This window comes from Tachypleus tridentatus, chromosome 7, assembly GCF_004210375.1.
Source record: "Tachypleus tridentatus isolate NWPU-2018 chromosome 7, ASM421037v1, whole genome shotgun sequence".
Classification (NCBI taxonomy): Eukaryota; Metazoa; Arthropoda; class Merostomata; order Xiphosura; family Limulidae; genus Tachypleus; species Tachypleus tridentatus.
Genome location: NC_134831.1, coordinates 51401099 through 51420126, shown reverse-complemented (window position 1 = coordinate 51420126; position 19028 = coordinate 51401099). Strand labels below are relative to the sequence as shown.

General features: G+C 31.8%; 1 protein-coding gene across 10 annotated transcripts in view; it reads left to right on the top strand.

The window, feature by feature from the left end:
• Positions 1-13042, top strand: part of LOC143255642 (poly(U)-binding-splicing factor PUF60-like) — a 67416-nt gene extending 54374 nt beyond the window's left edge. For 8 of the 10 annotated variants that reach the window (XM_076511619.1, XM_076511617.1, XM_076511625.1 and 5 more), the window contains 3 exons: positions 5429-5736; positions 7054-7243; positions 10732-11223. In XM_076511619.1, coding sequence (XP_076367734.1) covers positions 5429-5736; positions 7054-7243; positions 10732-10841 — 608 coding nt within the window. In that variant the 3' untranslated portion in view covers positions 10842-11223. Of the gene's footprint in view, positions 1-5428; positions 5737-7053; positions 7244-7537; positions 7826-10731 lie in introns of all 10 variants that reach the window. The other 2 variants (XR_013030774.1, XM_076511618.1) reach the window with 2 other exon arrangements.
• The last annotated feature ends 5986 nt before the right edge of the window (positions 13043-19028 follow it).

Genomic DNA, 19028 nt, shown 5'->3' with positions numbered 1-19028 from the left:
TAAAAGTCACCTAAACACAAGCAGACAATGTTAAAAAGCAACTAAAGTATAAACAGCAAATAAGTAATAGTTTAATTTTAGGGCTGGATGTGTAGCGGCTTTTTGTTTTGAAACAGTGTATAGGACATCACCAGATAAACCCTCAGAAAGTTTCTTTAAGGCATTCTGTTATATTAAAACAAATAGAGTTTCTATTATGGATGTTGGGTGAGAACATGAGATGGTTGCTGTTGAAAAGCATAAACTTTAAAATTGCCAACTAACCATTAGTGAACTCATAATTAACCTTGATACGTCTTTCTTTGGTGCATCACCAGATGGAATTGTGCACTGTAACCATTGTGTGGAAGGGTGCATAGAAATTTGATGTCCATACTGCCAAAGACATGGAAAACTATATGACAATTTAGATAATGAATCATGCTTAGAAAGCATTTGCAGGTTAAAACAGTTACATGAATATTATTATCAAATTTAATGTCAAATTGTTGTATCTAGGCTTTGTAGTTTGGATTAAGGTAGATTACCACTATAAACATATTGATCTTCATAAAAAAAAACAAAAAAACATGGTAAACTCAAAATTAGTTTTTTTCTGAGGGCAATGCTTTGTAAACTTGTTTGGAAAATACTTTTTCCTGTCTGATAATAGGGAATCAATGGATTAAAGAAAGTACTAACATTAAGTAAAATCATGGGTGTATATAATCATGATGATGGTGGTGCTTCAGAAATTCTTTTTCATTGTTTATTTTCATATGGAAATCACATAACAGTCCTTTGTGTTTTTACCAAAGAAGCTGCAATTGATAGACACCATTTCTAATAAAGTAAAAAATGAGGTACAACCTGTAAAATTCATATTATCTCATAACTCAAAGAAAATAATATTTTGTAAATAATGTAATGATTTTTACTTGAAGAAGAAAAGTCACTAAAACAAGCATGCATCAATGTAACATAGACAGTGGTATAAGGTGACTAGTCAAATATGTGACTAAAGAAAGTGATATAATAGATTAAGAATATAATAAAAAAAATGATATAATAGGTGCTACATTTCTATTTTATGATTTAAAACTAATCATGTCAGGTATAAGTCTTTTCAAGTTCATAATCCCTCATGTATATTTATTTTATATAATATTATTTCTCAAAGAAATTAAAGTTTCCAAGTTTATACATGGCTTTTTAATATTTTTTAGCATTATTGCTATCCATTTTGTTTCTTTTATTTTATATATCTTTCTTCATGTAGTTGATACCAAAAATACCAAGTTCAGATCTTATTTTGTGACCTCTATAGAGACTACTTAATTCTTTATTAAACTAATCCTTTTGTCTGGCAGTGCTAGAAATTGTATTTTTTTTCTTCTAAATCGAGTGTTATAAATACATTACCCAACTGATATTGAAAACTTTTTTTTCTGAAAGTGGGAATATAATAGTGGCATACATTGACATGTAGTTATGTACAAATTAAAGTAACTCATCTATCAGAATTTTTAAAGTTAGCATAAAATACTTATTTCTACAAATACTTATCCTGTTAAAGTTAATATTTAATACAACAGTGAGATGGAATATTAAAACGAAATATAAATTTAAGTGGCATAAAGCAGCTATCTATAAACTTTTAACATGGTCATGATGAATGGCAATAAATTATGATACCTATGCATTTCATACACAGAAATACACAAACTGATTATAGCTAATGAAATACTATAGATTCACACTTATAAGAGAACAGCATGGAGTAACTATTCTATTTACAATAGGAGCTTCAATTTCCTTACTGAATAACTAGTTCAAAGGTAAAGTTTCTTTCCTTACTGTAAATATGTTTTGTGGATACCCTTCCCTCATCACTCCTTATATATCCTGATTTTATTGTCATTTTAATTTTCATTCAGAACAACTGAAATTTTCCCTCGTGCAGTGCTATAATTTTTACTTTGGCACAAAAAAGACCTATAGTTTTTTCTGATGTCAAAGCCTCCATTAACTAATACAGAATCACCAGGGAGTAGTTTGTTCAAAATCCGTAGTTCTCTGTCATGTGTTTGTCATATAATCATGTACCCCATGCTCTGACAGAAATGAAATAACTCCCTGTTGTGTGACACTTATGTAGAATTTCACTGTATTATGTTTTTTGTATTAATGCCAAGTATTAGCTCTGACAAGAATATCAGAAGCCCCATCAATAAAAATTTCAAAACAGTTTGTCCACAGAGCTACTTTCAGCACAAAATACTTCCTGAATTCCATTGACATGGTCATTCTGAACTGATTTCTCTCTGGCCACATCACTGAAGATTTTAGAAAAAAATACACATGATAGGAAAAACTGTTAGGAATGTTCTCAAAACTGTAGAAGTTGAAATGTTGAATCACTGTGCTAAGTTCTGTACAAATAGATTTACTCTTCATTTTATTAATACAGAAGTTTTAAAATTTTAATAATGCTGATATTGGTGACTGGTATATCTGGTTATAAAACAAGTTTAAATGCTGTTAATGTCATAAATAATGGTAGCTCTGTAAAATATATCACTTTATTTTTCCTTTCAAATGATTTAAGGATAATTTTGAAATTGTTGAGTTCCTTCTACATCAAATTCCCTACTTCATTTTTAATGTGTTCTTCTGTTTTTTTGTTGTGTCTGAAATTAATGTCATCACTTTCTACAGTTTGTTAATTTTAAGAAATATACAAATCTGATTTGTTTCAGGCTCTGATTGTAGATTAAATGTCAACTGGCTTAATTCTAGGAGTGAATCTGCAATTTCTGGGTGCTGCTTTCTCTTATTATACCACTCTTTTCCTTTTACATTGGAAGTTTTAATGATGGGACCCCATCTACATATGAACATGTTACAGGATAGCTGGCTTTCCTGTTAAAACATAACTTTTAATGTAATCCATTACAATATGTAACACAAATTTTGTTCCTGGATAGTATGTGTTATTTCTGAATTGCTTAAGTTGTAAAAGTAAAAAAAAGGCCATTATTTTCTTCAGACTTTGCTTTCATGACCTAGATAATGAAATTTGGAAATTAACTTATTTTCTATGTAAAAATGGGCAAATTTGCATAAGGTCTGAATAAAACACCATATGAATCAAGATTTACATGTATTTATACTAAAGTTATACAAAAATGTTTAGAAGTGAGTAGTTTTTCGAGATTTTCGACTGTAATGTAAATCACTTTCATGTATCTGCCCCCAAATATAATCTCCCATCATGGTTTCGTTATACAGTTCTTGGTAGTAGTATTTAAAGTCCAGTATATCTTAGTGGAAGTGCTCTCCTTGCTCCTCTGAGTATGCTCCCATGTCCTCCATGAATTTATCAAGATGAGTGTTAAGGGTACAGATTTTCAGGGACATCCTGCAGCCTATTTTGCCATAGTTCTTCACGAGAGTTTCAACCAGTTCCACATAATTTTTGGCATTGTTATTGTCCAAGAAGCCCCAAACCACTGCAACAAAGCTGCCCCAAGCTTTTTTTTTCCTTTCTACTGAGCTTCTTGGGGAATTCTGTGCTCTCCAGAATCTTCTTTATTTGTAATCCAACGAAGACACCAGCTTTGACCTTTGCCTTAGACAGCTTAGGGAAGAACTCTCGAAGGTACTTGAAGGCTGCAGACTCCTTGTCAAGAGCTGTGACAAATTGTTTTGTAAAAGCCAGTTTTATGTGCAATGATGGGAATAACACCTTCTGGAGGTCCACTAGTGGCTCATACTTGACATTGTGCCTCCACACAGAGAACTCGGTCCATTGTGGCCAGTGCTTCCTATTGTAGTGCTCTGCAGTATCCCTGCTGTCCCAAAGACAAAGATAACAAGGAAACTTAGTAAAGCCTCCTTGGAGACCCATCAGGAATGCCTCTTCTGGAAAATGTTTCCAGCTTCTTGATGGTGTCTCTAATAAAATCAGATAAGTGTATGTGTTTACTTAGGGAGCTGGAACTAAACTGAAGTGGTGAGTGATGAGCCCCTGTATATATATATTACTAGGGAAAGTTCTTGTAAGTTCTACAACATTCTAGAAAATTCTCTATCAGCTACTCAGTACTGAATATACCTGGAATTTTTTGGAAAATGGGTAAATTTGAAAAATTTCATTACCTAAGTCACAAAAGCAAAGTTTAAAGAGAAAAATATATCTTTTTCCATTTACTTTAGGCATAAGCAATTGGGAAATAACACTTTCTGCTCAGGAACATGAAAAAGTAAAATTTTTGTTACATTGCATTATTTTGATATATATATCATAAAATTTGCTTTTGATAGTCAATGCATTCAGTTAACTTATTAACATCTAACAAAGTTAAAATCTGTACACAGTTTGTCAAAATACTTTAATATTAACACTACTATCCTCAGGAAAGCTCCTGATGTTATGCTATTTAAGAATTTGGTTAATTACTCTTTCTATGATTTCTGGTATCATCATGTTCTTTTAATACATTACTATGATTTATAAATGTGCTGTCAATGCTATCTATTTAACATGTTTGTGAAGCATTGATGTGGATTGTATTCAATATCTAATTTCAAAAAAACTGAATTTCATTTTAGTCCTTACATAACCCTTCTAGAAGATTGTAGATTAGTATATAATATATGTTATACTACTATTACTAGGTACTACAATTACTACTACTGCTACTAGTCTTGACACCATTGTAAAAATGTGGAAATGCTTTGTGTGCATTTTATTTAGATTTTTATATATTTATTATCAAATCGATTCTTACCTGCTGTAAAATGGTCAGAATGTTTTACTATGTCTGGATAAGGTAAAGTTAGCTCTCTATGAGTGGGAGAGCCATGAAATCTGTTGCTTTTCTGATAAGCTTCTTGTTTAATTCCTTGGTGTTCGACACAAGGTGAAGTTAAATAAAACAATCTGTTATTACGTACAATGATAAAACAAACATTAACAGTTATTAGTTGATTATACTGCAAAACTTAATGACAAAATACTTCATGGTTATATTATTGTTCAGTCCCGTTAAGATGACTGATCTGATGGTTTTGTTTCCTTGTGTTAGTGAGTTGAACTTAAAGATGGCAAAAAAATATAAAACAGATGATGTGACATAATGTGGGTATTATTTGTATACGACTAGAAACTTGACAAAAATACATTAATAGTGTAGTTAAATCAAGTCAGTTGTTGGCCAGGTCCACAGTATATTTTCTCTTTGTAATTTAATCACATTTTTATTATTAGCTATTTTTATGCTTAATATTTTAATAGGTAAAAACACACAATTACCTAGATATATACTATCCAATAACCTGTTGCACTATATTGAGCTTTATGCCAACTGGTGGTGAATTTTTAATAAAAGAAAAGTGTGTAATTTAATGGTTACATTAACTAATTTGTAGTTACTTTATTGTTCAGGTGTAACACCAGCTAAGACTATTCCTCCACCAACAGTATTGACTACCTTACCTCCTGTAAAAACAGATATGGGACAGCAAGGTATTAATGTCACTTCAGAAATGCTGTCAGTCTCCACAAGCACCACTCAGATGACTCCTGCAGTTAGTGCTGTAGCTACAACAGAAACTGAACAGAAACAAGAAGAGCTGGCCAAGAAGATTGCTGAAGAGCAAGAACCACAGACACTTCAACAGCAAGAAAACATGGTGCTTAAAGGCTCTAATGCCCGACACATTCTGATGCAAAAGCTGATGAAACGTCAAGAGGTGTTCATGTTGTTTTAAAATTAACAATCTTTTTTTAATATTCTTGTTAGATATGTGCTATATTTTCCATAACTAAAGATCCATTCTGTGTAATACGTTTCTCTTTCATAATTTGTTGGGCTTTGAGTCTGTGGTTCAAGATGTTCTGCTACTAAATGTACACCATATTTTCAATTTTGGTTTCAACTATTATTAGTTGAACCTATTACTAGGTTCAAGAATTTAGAAGAGCTCTTGTACTTTTTGCTACTTTCTGACTGCCTTGTCTATCTCTAATCGGTAGTTCAAAGTTGCAGAAGTCTGTACCTACATCCTATGGGTTTGTCACTTTTCTGTTTTAATACTCTGTCTGTTGAAGAGCTTTTGTTTAATGTGCAAAAATATATGTAATACAATCTGTTTCTCAGGATAAGCTAATCACAATTAATATATATCCTGTAAATATTTAAAAGTTTTGTCTGTAGAAGCTAAAATTTTGTACATTGTTTACTTGCAACTTCCACTAAATTATACTGGAATATTCTATACACAGTAGGAAGTGTGACATTTTCTATTAAGGTATTTCTTATATTTGACACAAAATCCATTCTTCATGTGTGATGTTTTTTTTCAATAAATTTGTTTGATCAAGTTCTGTAACAAGTGGTGGGTATTCGCCCATATCTTATGAAGAGGTAACCAACCTGTTTTTATTTTATTACATTATCCAACTGCAAAACAAGCAGTACATCATTTTTACGTTTGACTTAGTCTATGTCAGCTTTTGTTAATTCTGTTTTATTGAAGAAAAAATTAAAACTTATCTGTATTTTGAACAGTCCTTGCAGAGTCAAACCTGTGTAGTACCTGTGTTTTGTATTTCTCTGTTAGTTTTAGTTTAGAAAATCCAGAAGAATTTATTTTATAATAGTTATTCACATGGTCCTTGTGGTTGTTTGAATTTCATGATTTTTGTTTTATTCAACTGCAGTCAGTTGTGTTATATTTTACCACATTGTCATATTTTTTTTACATTTTTGTTCAGCTTTATTCTCAGTCGTTTTTTTAAATGCTGCATCAGTTTATGTGAGGAATTTTGTACATCTACCATTTAATATTTAAAATATTTTTATATATATGATAATAGCTATTAATTTATCTAAGAATAAATTTCTGTTTATCATTATGTGATGATGTTTACTCAGTTATGTGTAAAGTTTGCTGATTTGAAAAATTAGTTTGAACTGGTTAGACCATAAAACATACATATTTATGCAAGATTTTCAGTGTGTATTATTCTTGTAATGTTCTACATCTCTTTGTTATTGCTTTTTCAAGTCACTTGTTGTGGTGTTACGGAATATGGTTGGAGTTGAAGACCTTGATGATGAACTGGAGTCTGAAGTAACAGATGAGTGTGGAAGATTTGGAAATGTTAACAGGGTGATAATTTACCAAGAGAAACAGAGTGAAGAAGATGATGCTGATATTATTGTTAAAATCTTTGTTGAATTCTCTCAATCATCAGGTACCACATATATTTTATGAGGGAATTCCATATGTGAATATAGAAAGATTATCTGTAAACAAGATAACTCGTGTTAGTCAGATATGTTCAAAAAGTTACTCTGTTTAATTCTGTGCTCTAACATATCTTTTTATTCTTTGTGTAAATGGCTTAGTAGTTTTGTTAAAAAATGTAATTTTGATTTACTAAATTGAAATCATCAATCTCTTTGATAATGTAAACAGTAATTCTTCCACTTTCTTTTTTTCCACTGGGTTTTTGTTTTTAACATTGCAATACATCATTTTTTTTAAGATTTTGGAACTTAACAAGCCTCCATCCTAATCTGTTTGGACAAATGTCATATAACTATAAGCTGAAATACATCACTGGCTGAAATGTGAAAACCATTTTTAACATGTTGGCTCCCACATGACCTACCAGCGAGTCATGTTCTATTTTCTTTTAAAAGGATTGGCTCTGGGACACAACAGCTACATAAACACTTCCTGAACAAAGTTATTGTAAAATTACTAGTGGGAGCCAATGTGTTAAGATTACCATTTTTACTACTAGAAAGAAAGAAAAAAAGCTTGAAAAACTGTATGTTTAACATTCATTTTTAGTAGGCTAATAAGTATTGTAATGAAAAGAAATATTTTGAAAACTTTATTTGTATACTGCGATCTATCAGACTTGTAAAGAACATGAGTAAAATTGTTAAAAAATACAATATAATAATGTTAATAATATCTACAATATCTCCAGTCTTGTTTTGTATTTTTTTTGTGTTCCCTATTTGCAGGTTTTTAAATTCCCAATCTTTATTTATCTTGTTAAATGGTCAAGAGGTACCAAAGTAGGTTGGTAGTTTTAATTCTCTGTTGCATTGTGCTTTAACTTATTGCATTTAGCTATACAATATATTTATTTTATTAGATTAAATACATATCTGTTAAATTAGAGGGTTGGGATATTCAGTAGTTGGTTTATCATATAAGTAATTTGATGATGGTATTCAGTGACATTCAAGAAACTGTTTGAAATCATAAGAACCATACACTACTTGGCTAGATTTAAAAAAATTATGTTTTGTGATTTTGAAATAGTAGACTTAAGCTACTAGTTTATTGTACAAGAAACAATGATGTCTTGTGTACACATTAACAAGAACTATGTAATGGGAGCTTACAGTTTGTATTTATAATATGAGTGATTAAACCTGACAACTTTTTGACCACTGCCAATTATGTTCCTTGTGGTAACTCTAGTTCAGTAAAGACTATTGCTTTGAAGTGCTTTTTCTATTGCAAGAATAATTTAGGCAATATGCTAAGGTAAATCCTATTCTCTTTCTCTTTTACATGTTTTCCTAATTTCATTGTCTGTGCACAGATAATGAATTCCAAAGACCAGCTTGAACCAAAATGTACAGAAGTCCGTAGAGGTGTCCGTGAATGACATAACATTAATTTCAATTGTACTTTTAATTTGTAAAAATTTAGCCAAATATGTAGCTAGATGGTTTGTCTTGGTGGCAGAGATCATCTTGACATTCTATGTATTTAATTTACCATTATAGCTATATTGTGTAGTCTCCATAAATACTTTGGAAAATATTTTGCAAAATGCTCTATATCTTTTTAGAATATTTTATCACCAGCAGAATGACAATAAATTGCCTGGGAAAAGTAGACAAATGTTTTGTCAAATGTGATGATATACTTACATGTATCATTTGCCAGATGTAAGCTTTTGAAAGTTGATGTTCCACTCAGATATGGAAGAAGCTTGTTAACACAGCTGTTGTGTCACTATTGTAGGCCTATATCCATGTGAATTATCTTGTTTCAATTCTAAAGACATTTTCTGTGGTACATATAATGAAATGCTTTGATGTTTGGTTGCTATTGGTGAGAAGCTGTTTAACACTTTCTTTACTACCGTTAGAGTGCATGACTAGTCACAGGACAGTCATAGCTTGAAACATACTTTACTACTACAGTTCAACACTACAGATAATTTCTTTGAAATACTACAAGAGCATGTCTTGCATGGTTTTATAATTGCAGAATTAGGATAATTTCATTGTGAAACTTTTGTAATGAGTCTTCTCTAAAGGATTAATTTTAGATGCCTTCTACACTTCTGAATCTCCTTCTTTCAACTGAATTGCAACAAGAGAGTTAAGAGTCTTTTAACATGAATACCTAGAGGCCATAGGAATGAAAATTATTAACTTATTTTGTGGTTTACCATATTTTCTTTAATCATTGTATTTTTTCCCCACCCTTTGTTGTTATTTTTTTAAAGTAAATATAAGATTAATGTCTTGCATTTTATTCTCGTCAACACACTGTGCACCAACAGCTTTCTTGGTTATATTATCTTTTTACATAATTATTATAAATTTATATCAATTCGTGTAGTTGTTAAGTAGAAACCCTGGATTAATATGACACTATTGTTTTATAACAGGCAGATGGAGCACATAGCTATAATATATTTATCTGTGACCCATACAGTTGTGATACTATCATTGACTTTACATGCAGCTTGCTCTGTAGATTACAAAACAAATTTCTAAACATTTATTTCACTATAGACTGTTGTAAAAAATAATTCATCTATATAGTATTATATGATCTCACCTGTTTGCCTATGACGACATTGTGGTAATCATGTATGTACATCTCATTCCTCAACAAGTGCTCTCTGTGATTGCTGCTTATAAAATTCTATTTTCTAAAAACCTTATTTGATAATTGTAAATAATCTGTATATTAGATTTTCAATCCATAGTCTGCTATAATGATACATTTATACTTTGATCTGGTTGGACCTAAGGACATACACTTTAGGTTTCCTTCGAGATGAATTTTGCAGTATTGTAGTAATATCATCATATATTGGTGGATAATGACTTGAATATAGAAGTGTAATAAAAACTTTTGCATGTTTTTGGTGCACTATTTGTATAAGGAATAGTTTAATACTACATATTTGTATACTGTGAAACAGTGACATTTTGTAATTGTTTTAATTTGTCAACTTATTTCCTCTTGAATACATACATTTTCATATTGTTGATGTTGCATGTTAATCTTAAGATTAATTGCAGTGCAATTGGTTTTTGAAATTTTGATCCAGAGCTTACTATAATGATAATTTTATGCTGGGGTGTGGTTGGACTACAGGTGTTCTGCAGTATAACTTTTCAAAGGTGTGTTGTTTAAGGTAAATGAATAATATTAAGCATTAAATTATATTTTTTTTAATATTTTAAACCAACATGAGCTATTGTGTAAGAGTTAATTACAATAAAAGATAAAGAACTAATTAAAGCAGTGTGGTGTTTACATGCTCTTCGTATATAATATCAGTTTTACCTAGATGAGTTGGATGAAAATATAAGAATTTCACATTGAAATTGATGATTTTTTGATACTTGTATGGATTTTCATCATGATCGTAAATTGTGTTTAACTCTGTTACTTTTTTTTCCACAGAGGCTATTAAAGCAAGGGATGCTCTAAATGGCAGGTATTTTGGAGGCCGCACGGTCAAGGCAGAACTTTACGATCAGATTTTGTATGAAGCAAATGATCTATCTGGTTGAGAATTATTTGTTAATTTGTTAATTTGGAAAAGTTGCTATGTGAACTGTGTAATTTTCAATACATATTCTTAAGTTGAATATCCTTCCTTGTTTTCTTTACTAGTCTTTTTCAAAACGAGTTCCCTCTAAGACTACTAGTATTAAAAGAAACACATTAATGGATATGTAGAACATGGTGCATTGCAGTATCACAAGAATGTGACATTTTTAATTGTAAAGAAATTAAGTCATTGATTTTTAAGCTTTTATGGGAGGAAGTTTTCCTTACTCTTTATTTCCTGATGCTAAAAGGTATAGGTACAAGAATTTTGGTATTTTTTTTTTCCTTTCTGAAACCTTTGTATCAATTATTCAGATAATAAATTGTTTATTTTTCAGGAAATATGTTACTTGAATGATCATTGACTCACTTTTATAAGTCAAAACCTGAAGACCTCGTCTAGAATATAGAAATCCTTCTTGTAACAAACATGTGACTGTAACATAAATATGCCAAGATAAAGTTCAACTCAAAGAAAGTTACATGTATGTAAAGAAGGATTACTTTATAACCTAGAGGTATGTTTAGAGAATGCAGAAATAGTGTTATGATTCATCTCTGAAATGTAACAATTTCATTTTTCTATATTTGTATTTAGAAACTGATTTCAACTGCTATAGTTGAGATCTCTTTAGAGGTTTGATACAGTTGCATACATTTCAGAATTATGATTTCATGTATAACATATTCATTCTTTAGTATGCATTGTAAAAGCCTCTATTAAAAGAGTAAAAAAAAATATTAAAGAAAACAATTTCATAGTTCCCTTATTATGAATGGAAATACTGCAGAAGGCTGTTTTAGGTTGATTTCTAGAAAAAAAAATTTAAGAATGACTATCTGTTCCCCTTACAAAAAATTGCATTAGGGGTTGGATCCAAATGTGGAAGCCTCATGCCAGTTTTGGTGAGAGTTGGTTCAGTGATTTACCAGTTGTAAGTGGACTTGCACACACACACTTTTTGAAATGAACAGTTTAGCTAGTAAAGCTTGATTGATAATATTGCATCATACTTAGGCTGATAGTAATTGTAATATCTGTTTTTAGATCCTGGTCCAGTACAGGTTTCTGGTAATATTTTACAAGAGATTGTTCTTTGCTATATACCATAATATACTATCTTGGTTTAATGTCCTCATGTACTCAGCAGATTGTTTTATTTGCATTGTTATGCAGTAAGAGAGGTCTAGTTGAAGTGCTGTTACAGACTGTTGTTACTGGAAACCTGTATCGGCGAGTAAAAATTATGTGAATAAAATTTGTATAGATTCATTGTATTATGATATTACACCTGTTTAGAACTAAAAGGTATATTTCACTCAATAGTATATGAAAGTGTGGTGGACCTATGTTGGGTTAGCATTTGTAGGCCTTATTTTTATTTTGTAACAGCTTGTTTTTACAATGTATATCTTGGTTTATGTCATTCTTTGCATACAAGGTGAATTAAAGTGTAGTACCATAAGTTCACGTTGGTCTATACCATATCGCACAAAATGGTTAACTTTTTTATGTAACAAATTCTGTGTTACTCTTCTAAGCTTACGTTCTAACACTTTTACACCATGGTCTAATATTACTGTACTAACAAATATCTTGTTCTGTTACATGTTACTGGTATTATTTTGATTATTGCTGCCAAAAGTTAATTTTTTCTTTATTATTGTATAAGTATCATTTCAATGTTATTTCTTTTACTCTGCTGGTTTTGTACTATATTATTTAATGTGACAGTAAGACGGAAGAATGTATAAAATGGTGAAAGAAACTATTTACCCAATACTGACTTACATATTTGTTATTTCAAACAAAAAATGCAGTCATCCACTTTTATGGCTATTTCAGTCGTTTGATCAAATTGAAATATTTTATTAAACATAATTATGCAATGTAGTAGTGCATTTGTGCTTTCTATCAGGTGCTTTTGTACTATAGCTGTGTTTTTAGACATTTTGAAGTTTTTGCCTGTATATCATTACATGTATTTATAACAGATGCGGTGACACCAAACACTACGTCAGAACTCTCCGAATTGGTTATTGTGAAGTCATCAAACAATGCCAGTATGTAGTACTGGAAGTTACTAAACCTGTCATAGTGAACTTTGTAGTTTTAGTTTTTATGCTTCAATAAATTTTTTTTATTATTTTTGTTTTCAAATCTTGGAAAAAAATTATTTAAAGATATTACTTTTATAATTTATAAGTTTAAATTTTGTGTGATTTTAAAATTTTGTCTTGGCGTTTTGGTCAATTACGAGAAATTACTGAAAATAAGTACATTAACATTTCTTTTTCACTACGAGCACTATTCATAGGACCAACCTCATAAACATTTTGTGCTCTTTCTAGTTTTCATGCTATAACTTTTAATAGAGTAAGCATATCTTCGCGAAAGTTTTCATTTACCACTAAACATTACAAGGCTTTGGTACGCAAAGTATCGGAATTTTTTTTATTGAATTATAAGATTTTTCTCATGTATATCATTTTTTCCAACATTGACTGTCCAACGTGCAAAGTAATTTTAACTTTAAGATTAAAATACCTTTATGCTTCAGAAATTTTCAAATTTCACTTGTTAAATCTACTAACCTTCACATAATTACGAAATGCTCAATATACTCCCTAGTTTTATTATATTGACCTCTCAACCGCTTCTGGCTAACTTTTAAAGAAATGCAATGATACAGCGCACGTGCACTTCTCTGTACAAAAATAACCTGTCTCGTTTTTTGTGTTTTTGTAGACCAGTATTTTTGAAATAGTCATATTTCGGTTATAATACATTATATATGTATATACATTACTCCTCTTTACAAATCGGTTCTTAAATTTATTTTTGTTAAAAAGAGCAGTAAATGAAGTATAGAAAACGACAATCTTTTCTAGTTACGAACTTTATACTCGTTTACTATTTGCTAAGCCTTATCAAATTTCGCACGTGGACGATGTAAAACTTTTTTTTTAGTTTTAATTCATGCATTTTGAGATGACAAAAATCATAAATTAGTCTATCAATACCCCAGGATTCTACTATAATTTATCAAGCTTGTTACTAAACTGTATTTTGATCTAGAAAATATGATTTTTTCGAGGATACTAATGTCTTATCACTTGGAATCTGCTATAAAAAGAAAGGGTTTCCCACATAAATATTATCGAAAGTCTCGAGAGCTACATAGAGGATATTTAGAGCTTTCGATTAGTTAACCACAGGACACAAATAGAAACGGGTGTACGTATGCAAGCATTTCCAAAAAGAGGAAGAAGTGGGCGGGGCAACCTTGTTAATTCAATAAATATCTCGGAAAGCAGGAAATATTTTAGCCTGTCAATATGGTAATTTGAGTTCCTAATTCGTAAGAAGCTATAGACTTTGGAGATCACAAACATCTCATTTGTATCAATGCTGTCTTCAACATACACTGCTGGCCAAAAAGGGCAATGAACATAAAGAAAAAATATGCATTTTGCCTTGTTAGACTCAACCACGTACTTGAGTACTTCGAAAGATGAAAAATAAAAACCTTTTTAAGCATTTAATAAGGAAAATGTGAACTTATGAAATTAGCCTAAATACTAGTTGGTTAAAATTTTGGCTAGCAGTGTACTACATGACACAAAAACCGATATTTAGGGTTTTATTAAAGTTTACCTTCAAATTTAGAGTTAACTAACGTGTAATAATAGCATTTGAATTATAATATACAGTTTGTTACGTTGTACATTATTTTAATACCCATAACAACCGTTTTCAGACTGCATTTTTACTTTGAGTGGGTTTATCATCATCATGACGTATTTCCATAAAGGTATTAGAACACCTCATGGAAATGAAATGTATACTTAGTTTTACATATTGACACATTACAATGACCGAGTTCAAGAGAAGTTTAGACAGTTTGTTTTTCTTAATTTTGCGCAAAGCATTAGCCGTCTCTAATTTAGCAGAGTAAGATTAGAGGGAAGACAGCTAGTCATTGCCACTTTTTTTTAACCAACAAATAGTGGGATTTACCGTAACAATATATTCCCTCCATGGCTGAAAGAACGAACATGTTTGGTGTGACGTGGATTCGAACCCGCGATTACGAATCAGTCGCCTAACCACCTGCCCAAGTGGTTCTTGTGTTTTGTATTTTATATTGTTTTATAGGAGGTACTACGTATTAGAATGTTTAATGATTTTATTTATTTATAATGCTTCGTAACAATAGCTGACTTTTAATCTATGAATCGGTTGCATTTTAATGAGAAGTACATTTGGTATTTCTTAACTGATATAGTAGATATTTAATGAAAAAGATGGAATCTGAAAGGTGTGTGTGTGTTTTCTTATAGCAAAGCCTAATCGGGCTATTTGCTGAGTCCATCTTAGGGAATCGAATCCCTAATTTTAGCATTGCAAATTCGTAGACTTACCGCTGTACTAGCGGGGGGCGTCTGAAAGGTAACCTTTAGATTTGTATACTAAGTCAAAATAGGCTGTTAAGAAGATATTTTGAAGATTTTCGCGGTTCATAAATTACACGAAAATGTATCTTCACCCAAATTATTACTTTATTTAAACGTTTAAAGAATAAGCGCCAGACACAAATATAAATATGTTGAATTCGGTTATCCAGTTTATTTAGGATTGTTGTTGTTGGTGGTTTGAATTAAGCACAAAGCTACACAATGGGCTATCTGTGCTCTGCCCACCACGGGTATCGAAAACCCAGTTTTTAACGTTGTAAGTCCGCAGACATATTCCTGAGCCACTGGGGGGGGTCTTTATTTAGGAAGAAGAAAAATGGCATTTTATAAGAAGGTAGAGTTGGAGTAAATGCTATTTCTCAGTATTTCCCAAAACAATGTATTCTGTAACCCGAACATGTATTAATTTCATAATCCAGTTGTTCTCACCAGTAAAAGAAAGGTTTTGAAAGGAATAGAGTATTTTTATAGCCAATTGCCACGACTGAAAGGTGAGATTTTTGTGTGTATTGATGAAACAATTCGTTTGTTGACTGAAAATATCCAAAAGGACATCCGTGATATCAAATGACAAGTATTTTTTTTTACTATGTACAGTACTTCCTTCATAATAAGTATCTGATATCCGGTGTCAGTGACTGTTTCGCTTTATATGCGAACAATTTAATCAAACATTGTGTATGGCATTGGAATTTCATTCTTGTTCCTGGAAAGCAGGGTGTCAACGGTATTGTCACAAAACTTTTGGTTTCGCTATAGTTAGCACGTTATGAAATCTACTGTTTGGCTAATTCTTTTAACAAAATCCTATCAAGGTGGTAAGATAGAATAACTATGGGGAGGACATGGTCCACGTGTTATATCATGCCCTTACTATCTGTCCACATCTATGGATACGATATAACAGCTAGAGTAAAATTCTACCATTCAGTTAGTGTCAGTTGATGGTGGTTGCGTTAGGCATTAACTTTTAAGTTTAGGTTTAATCTACTTAGTAGTTATCAGAAAATTATTCATTTCTTTCTCTCCTGTATTCTTCTTTTTCACGGATAAAATATATTGTTAAATATAAATTACGTCAAATTGTCACTTTTCCTGAAATTATACTTTGTTCGAGTAAAGAACTCATTTTTTGAAGTTCAGACATCTTGCTGGGATCAAATTAAATTGAAGTATATACGTAGCAAATAATCCGACACTTTTTATCAATGAAGCATTTGAACTTTTCAACTATGTTTTGCTATCATGCAGAGTTAAAAGAAGTGGTTAAATCGTTTCAAGAATAACTATTATCTACAACTAAATGTGGAATTCTTGCCAGTACCATGAATTCAGGTCGAATAAAAGCATTTAAACTGAATGTTACTGTACAGTCTTACAGTGCCTAATGTGTGTGTGCTTTCTTATAGCAAAGCCACATCTGCCTATCTGCTGAGTCTACCGAAAGGAATCGAACCCCAAATTTAGGATTGTAAATCCGTAAACTTACCGCTGTACCAGCGGGGAACTACAGTAGTTCGTAATCATGAGCTTGTAAAATTGCTTCGGTACTTATTGGCCACTTGTGTAAGGATTTTCATATGGTTTTGTGTATTCATTCCAACTTTCCTTCTGTTCTTTTTCACGTTGCCATCTCTACATCATAGGTATTTTTTTGCGTTTTGTTTTTCATTACTTGCACTAAAATTCACAACAAAACTTTTCAAATAAACTTTATGAACTTTGCGAGTAAAATGAATGAACACAACAAAAATTTCTAAAATAGCAGTAAATAAATCAGTAATATATTACTGATTGAGGAGAGGAACTAAAATATCCTAACTTGGTGTAGCAACATAAACAAGTATTTGGAAAATGATGTGGGTGTGAGGCTTAAGGCTACACGCAGAGGAGTGGTACTCTCCAAAGTAAAAACCAGTGAACTCAAAGGCAATAACATATGGATAAAATACACCCCTGATTGTTGTGTTATTACTAACTGATATTTACGATTCAGAACTAGAATCTGTGTTTTAACTCTTGTGCGCAAGGACGCGTTACATTGATTCGTTTAGAGATCAGATTCAACAGAATAGAATTCTAGCTCAAAGATATCTTTTACATTTTGCATGCATAATACACTTCGAATAATGTTAGATCCGATTAAGGCCATGACCAGGTGGTTAGGACGCTCGACTCATTAACTGAGCGTCGCGGGTTTCAATCCCCATCACATGAAACATGCTTACCTTTTAGCCGAAGGGACATTATAACGTATACTCAATCCCACTATTCGTTGGTAAAAAGAGTAGCCCAAGAGTTGGCTAGGTAGGTTGAGGACCAGCTGCCTTTCCTCCACTCTTACACTGTTGAATTAAAAACGACTAGCACAGCTAGCCCTCGTGTAGCTTTGCTCGAATTGCGAAAACAAACAATCTGATTAAGACTTTTTAGGTCTCCTCTTTCTGGAGAAATAAGTTGCACAAAATAGTTACGTAAGAGGTTTTCTTAAGGTATTAGCAATATTGTACTGTTTCCGATGGTTCGTAAAAGTACCACAAGGATTAGAATTTTATAACTGAAATAAAAATAAGTCGAAATTTTAATAAACTTTAATAAAATGGAAGATTTACACATGAATTGTTGTTCCCTGTAAGCTCAGACAGTGATATGATTAGGCCATTTTGGATTCTTATTGACAGCTCTTGTTTTATAAAATATAAAAAGTACACAGATAGCTCTGAGAAATCTGTTTTAATTTGTTTAATCATTTTAATATCTGTTGTTTTACTTTGAACGTATACAATTTTATGGTGAATAAGAACTATAAACTATTACGACCCCAACCTATACGGTCCCGGGTCCAGCTTGGCCATGTGATTAAGGTGCTCGACTCGTAATCTGAGGGTCGCGGGTTTAAATCCCCGTCACACCGAATACACTCGCTCTGTCAGCTGTGGGGGCAACGGTCATTCCCAAGAGCTGGAGATGAGTGGTGATGACTAGCTGCCTTCCCTCTAGTCTTACACTGCTAAAGTAGGGATGGCTAGCACAGATAGCTCTCGTGTAGCTTTGAGTGAAATTCAATAACAAACAAAACAAGAATCATTTAACTTAAAAGAGCAACAACTTCAAAGGAGGATAAGACACAAGTTATATCCAAGGCCATCACGCAAGAAGGAAATCGTCTGTCAGAAATAAGAAGAAAATGACGAATGTGTGTTAGTTTGAATGCTATGGCTCATTTTATACCAAGCCTTATTTGAGACTCTTTGAAAAAATTGAACACGAAACGAACACCATTTGAGTATCACTAAAACAGGAATATACATTTCCAAAATTGAAACTCATTTAAAACGCCTTTACAGTCATAATATTCTAGCTAAACTTGGCCAGTCACAGCCAGGTGGTTAGAGCGCTCGACTCGTAATGTGAGGTTCGCGAGTTCGAATCTCCATTGCACCAAACATGTTCGCCCTTTCAGCCGTGATGACGTTATAAAATTACATTCAATCCCACTATTCGTTAGTAAAAGAGTTGGTGGTGAGTGATGATGGCTAGCTGCCTTCCATCTTGTCTTACACTGCTAAATTATGGACGGCTAGCGCAGATAGCCCTCGTGTAACTTTCAAACCAAACCAAACTCACATGAAAAATTAATTTGACTTTAGTTTAGTTCCACTTAAATC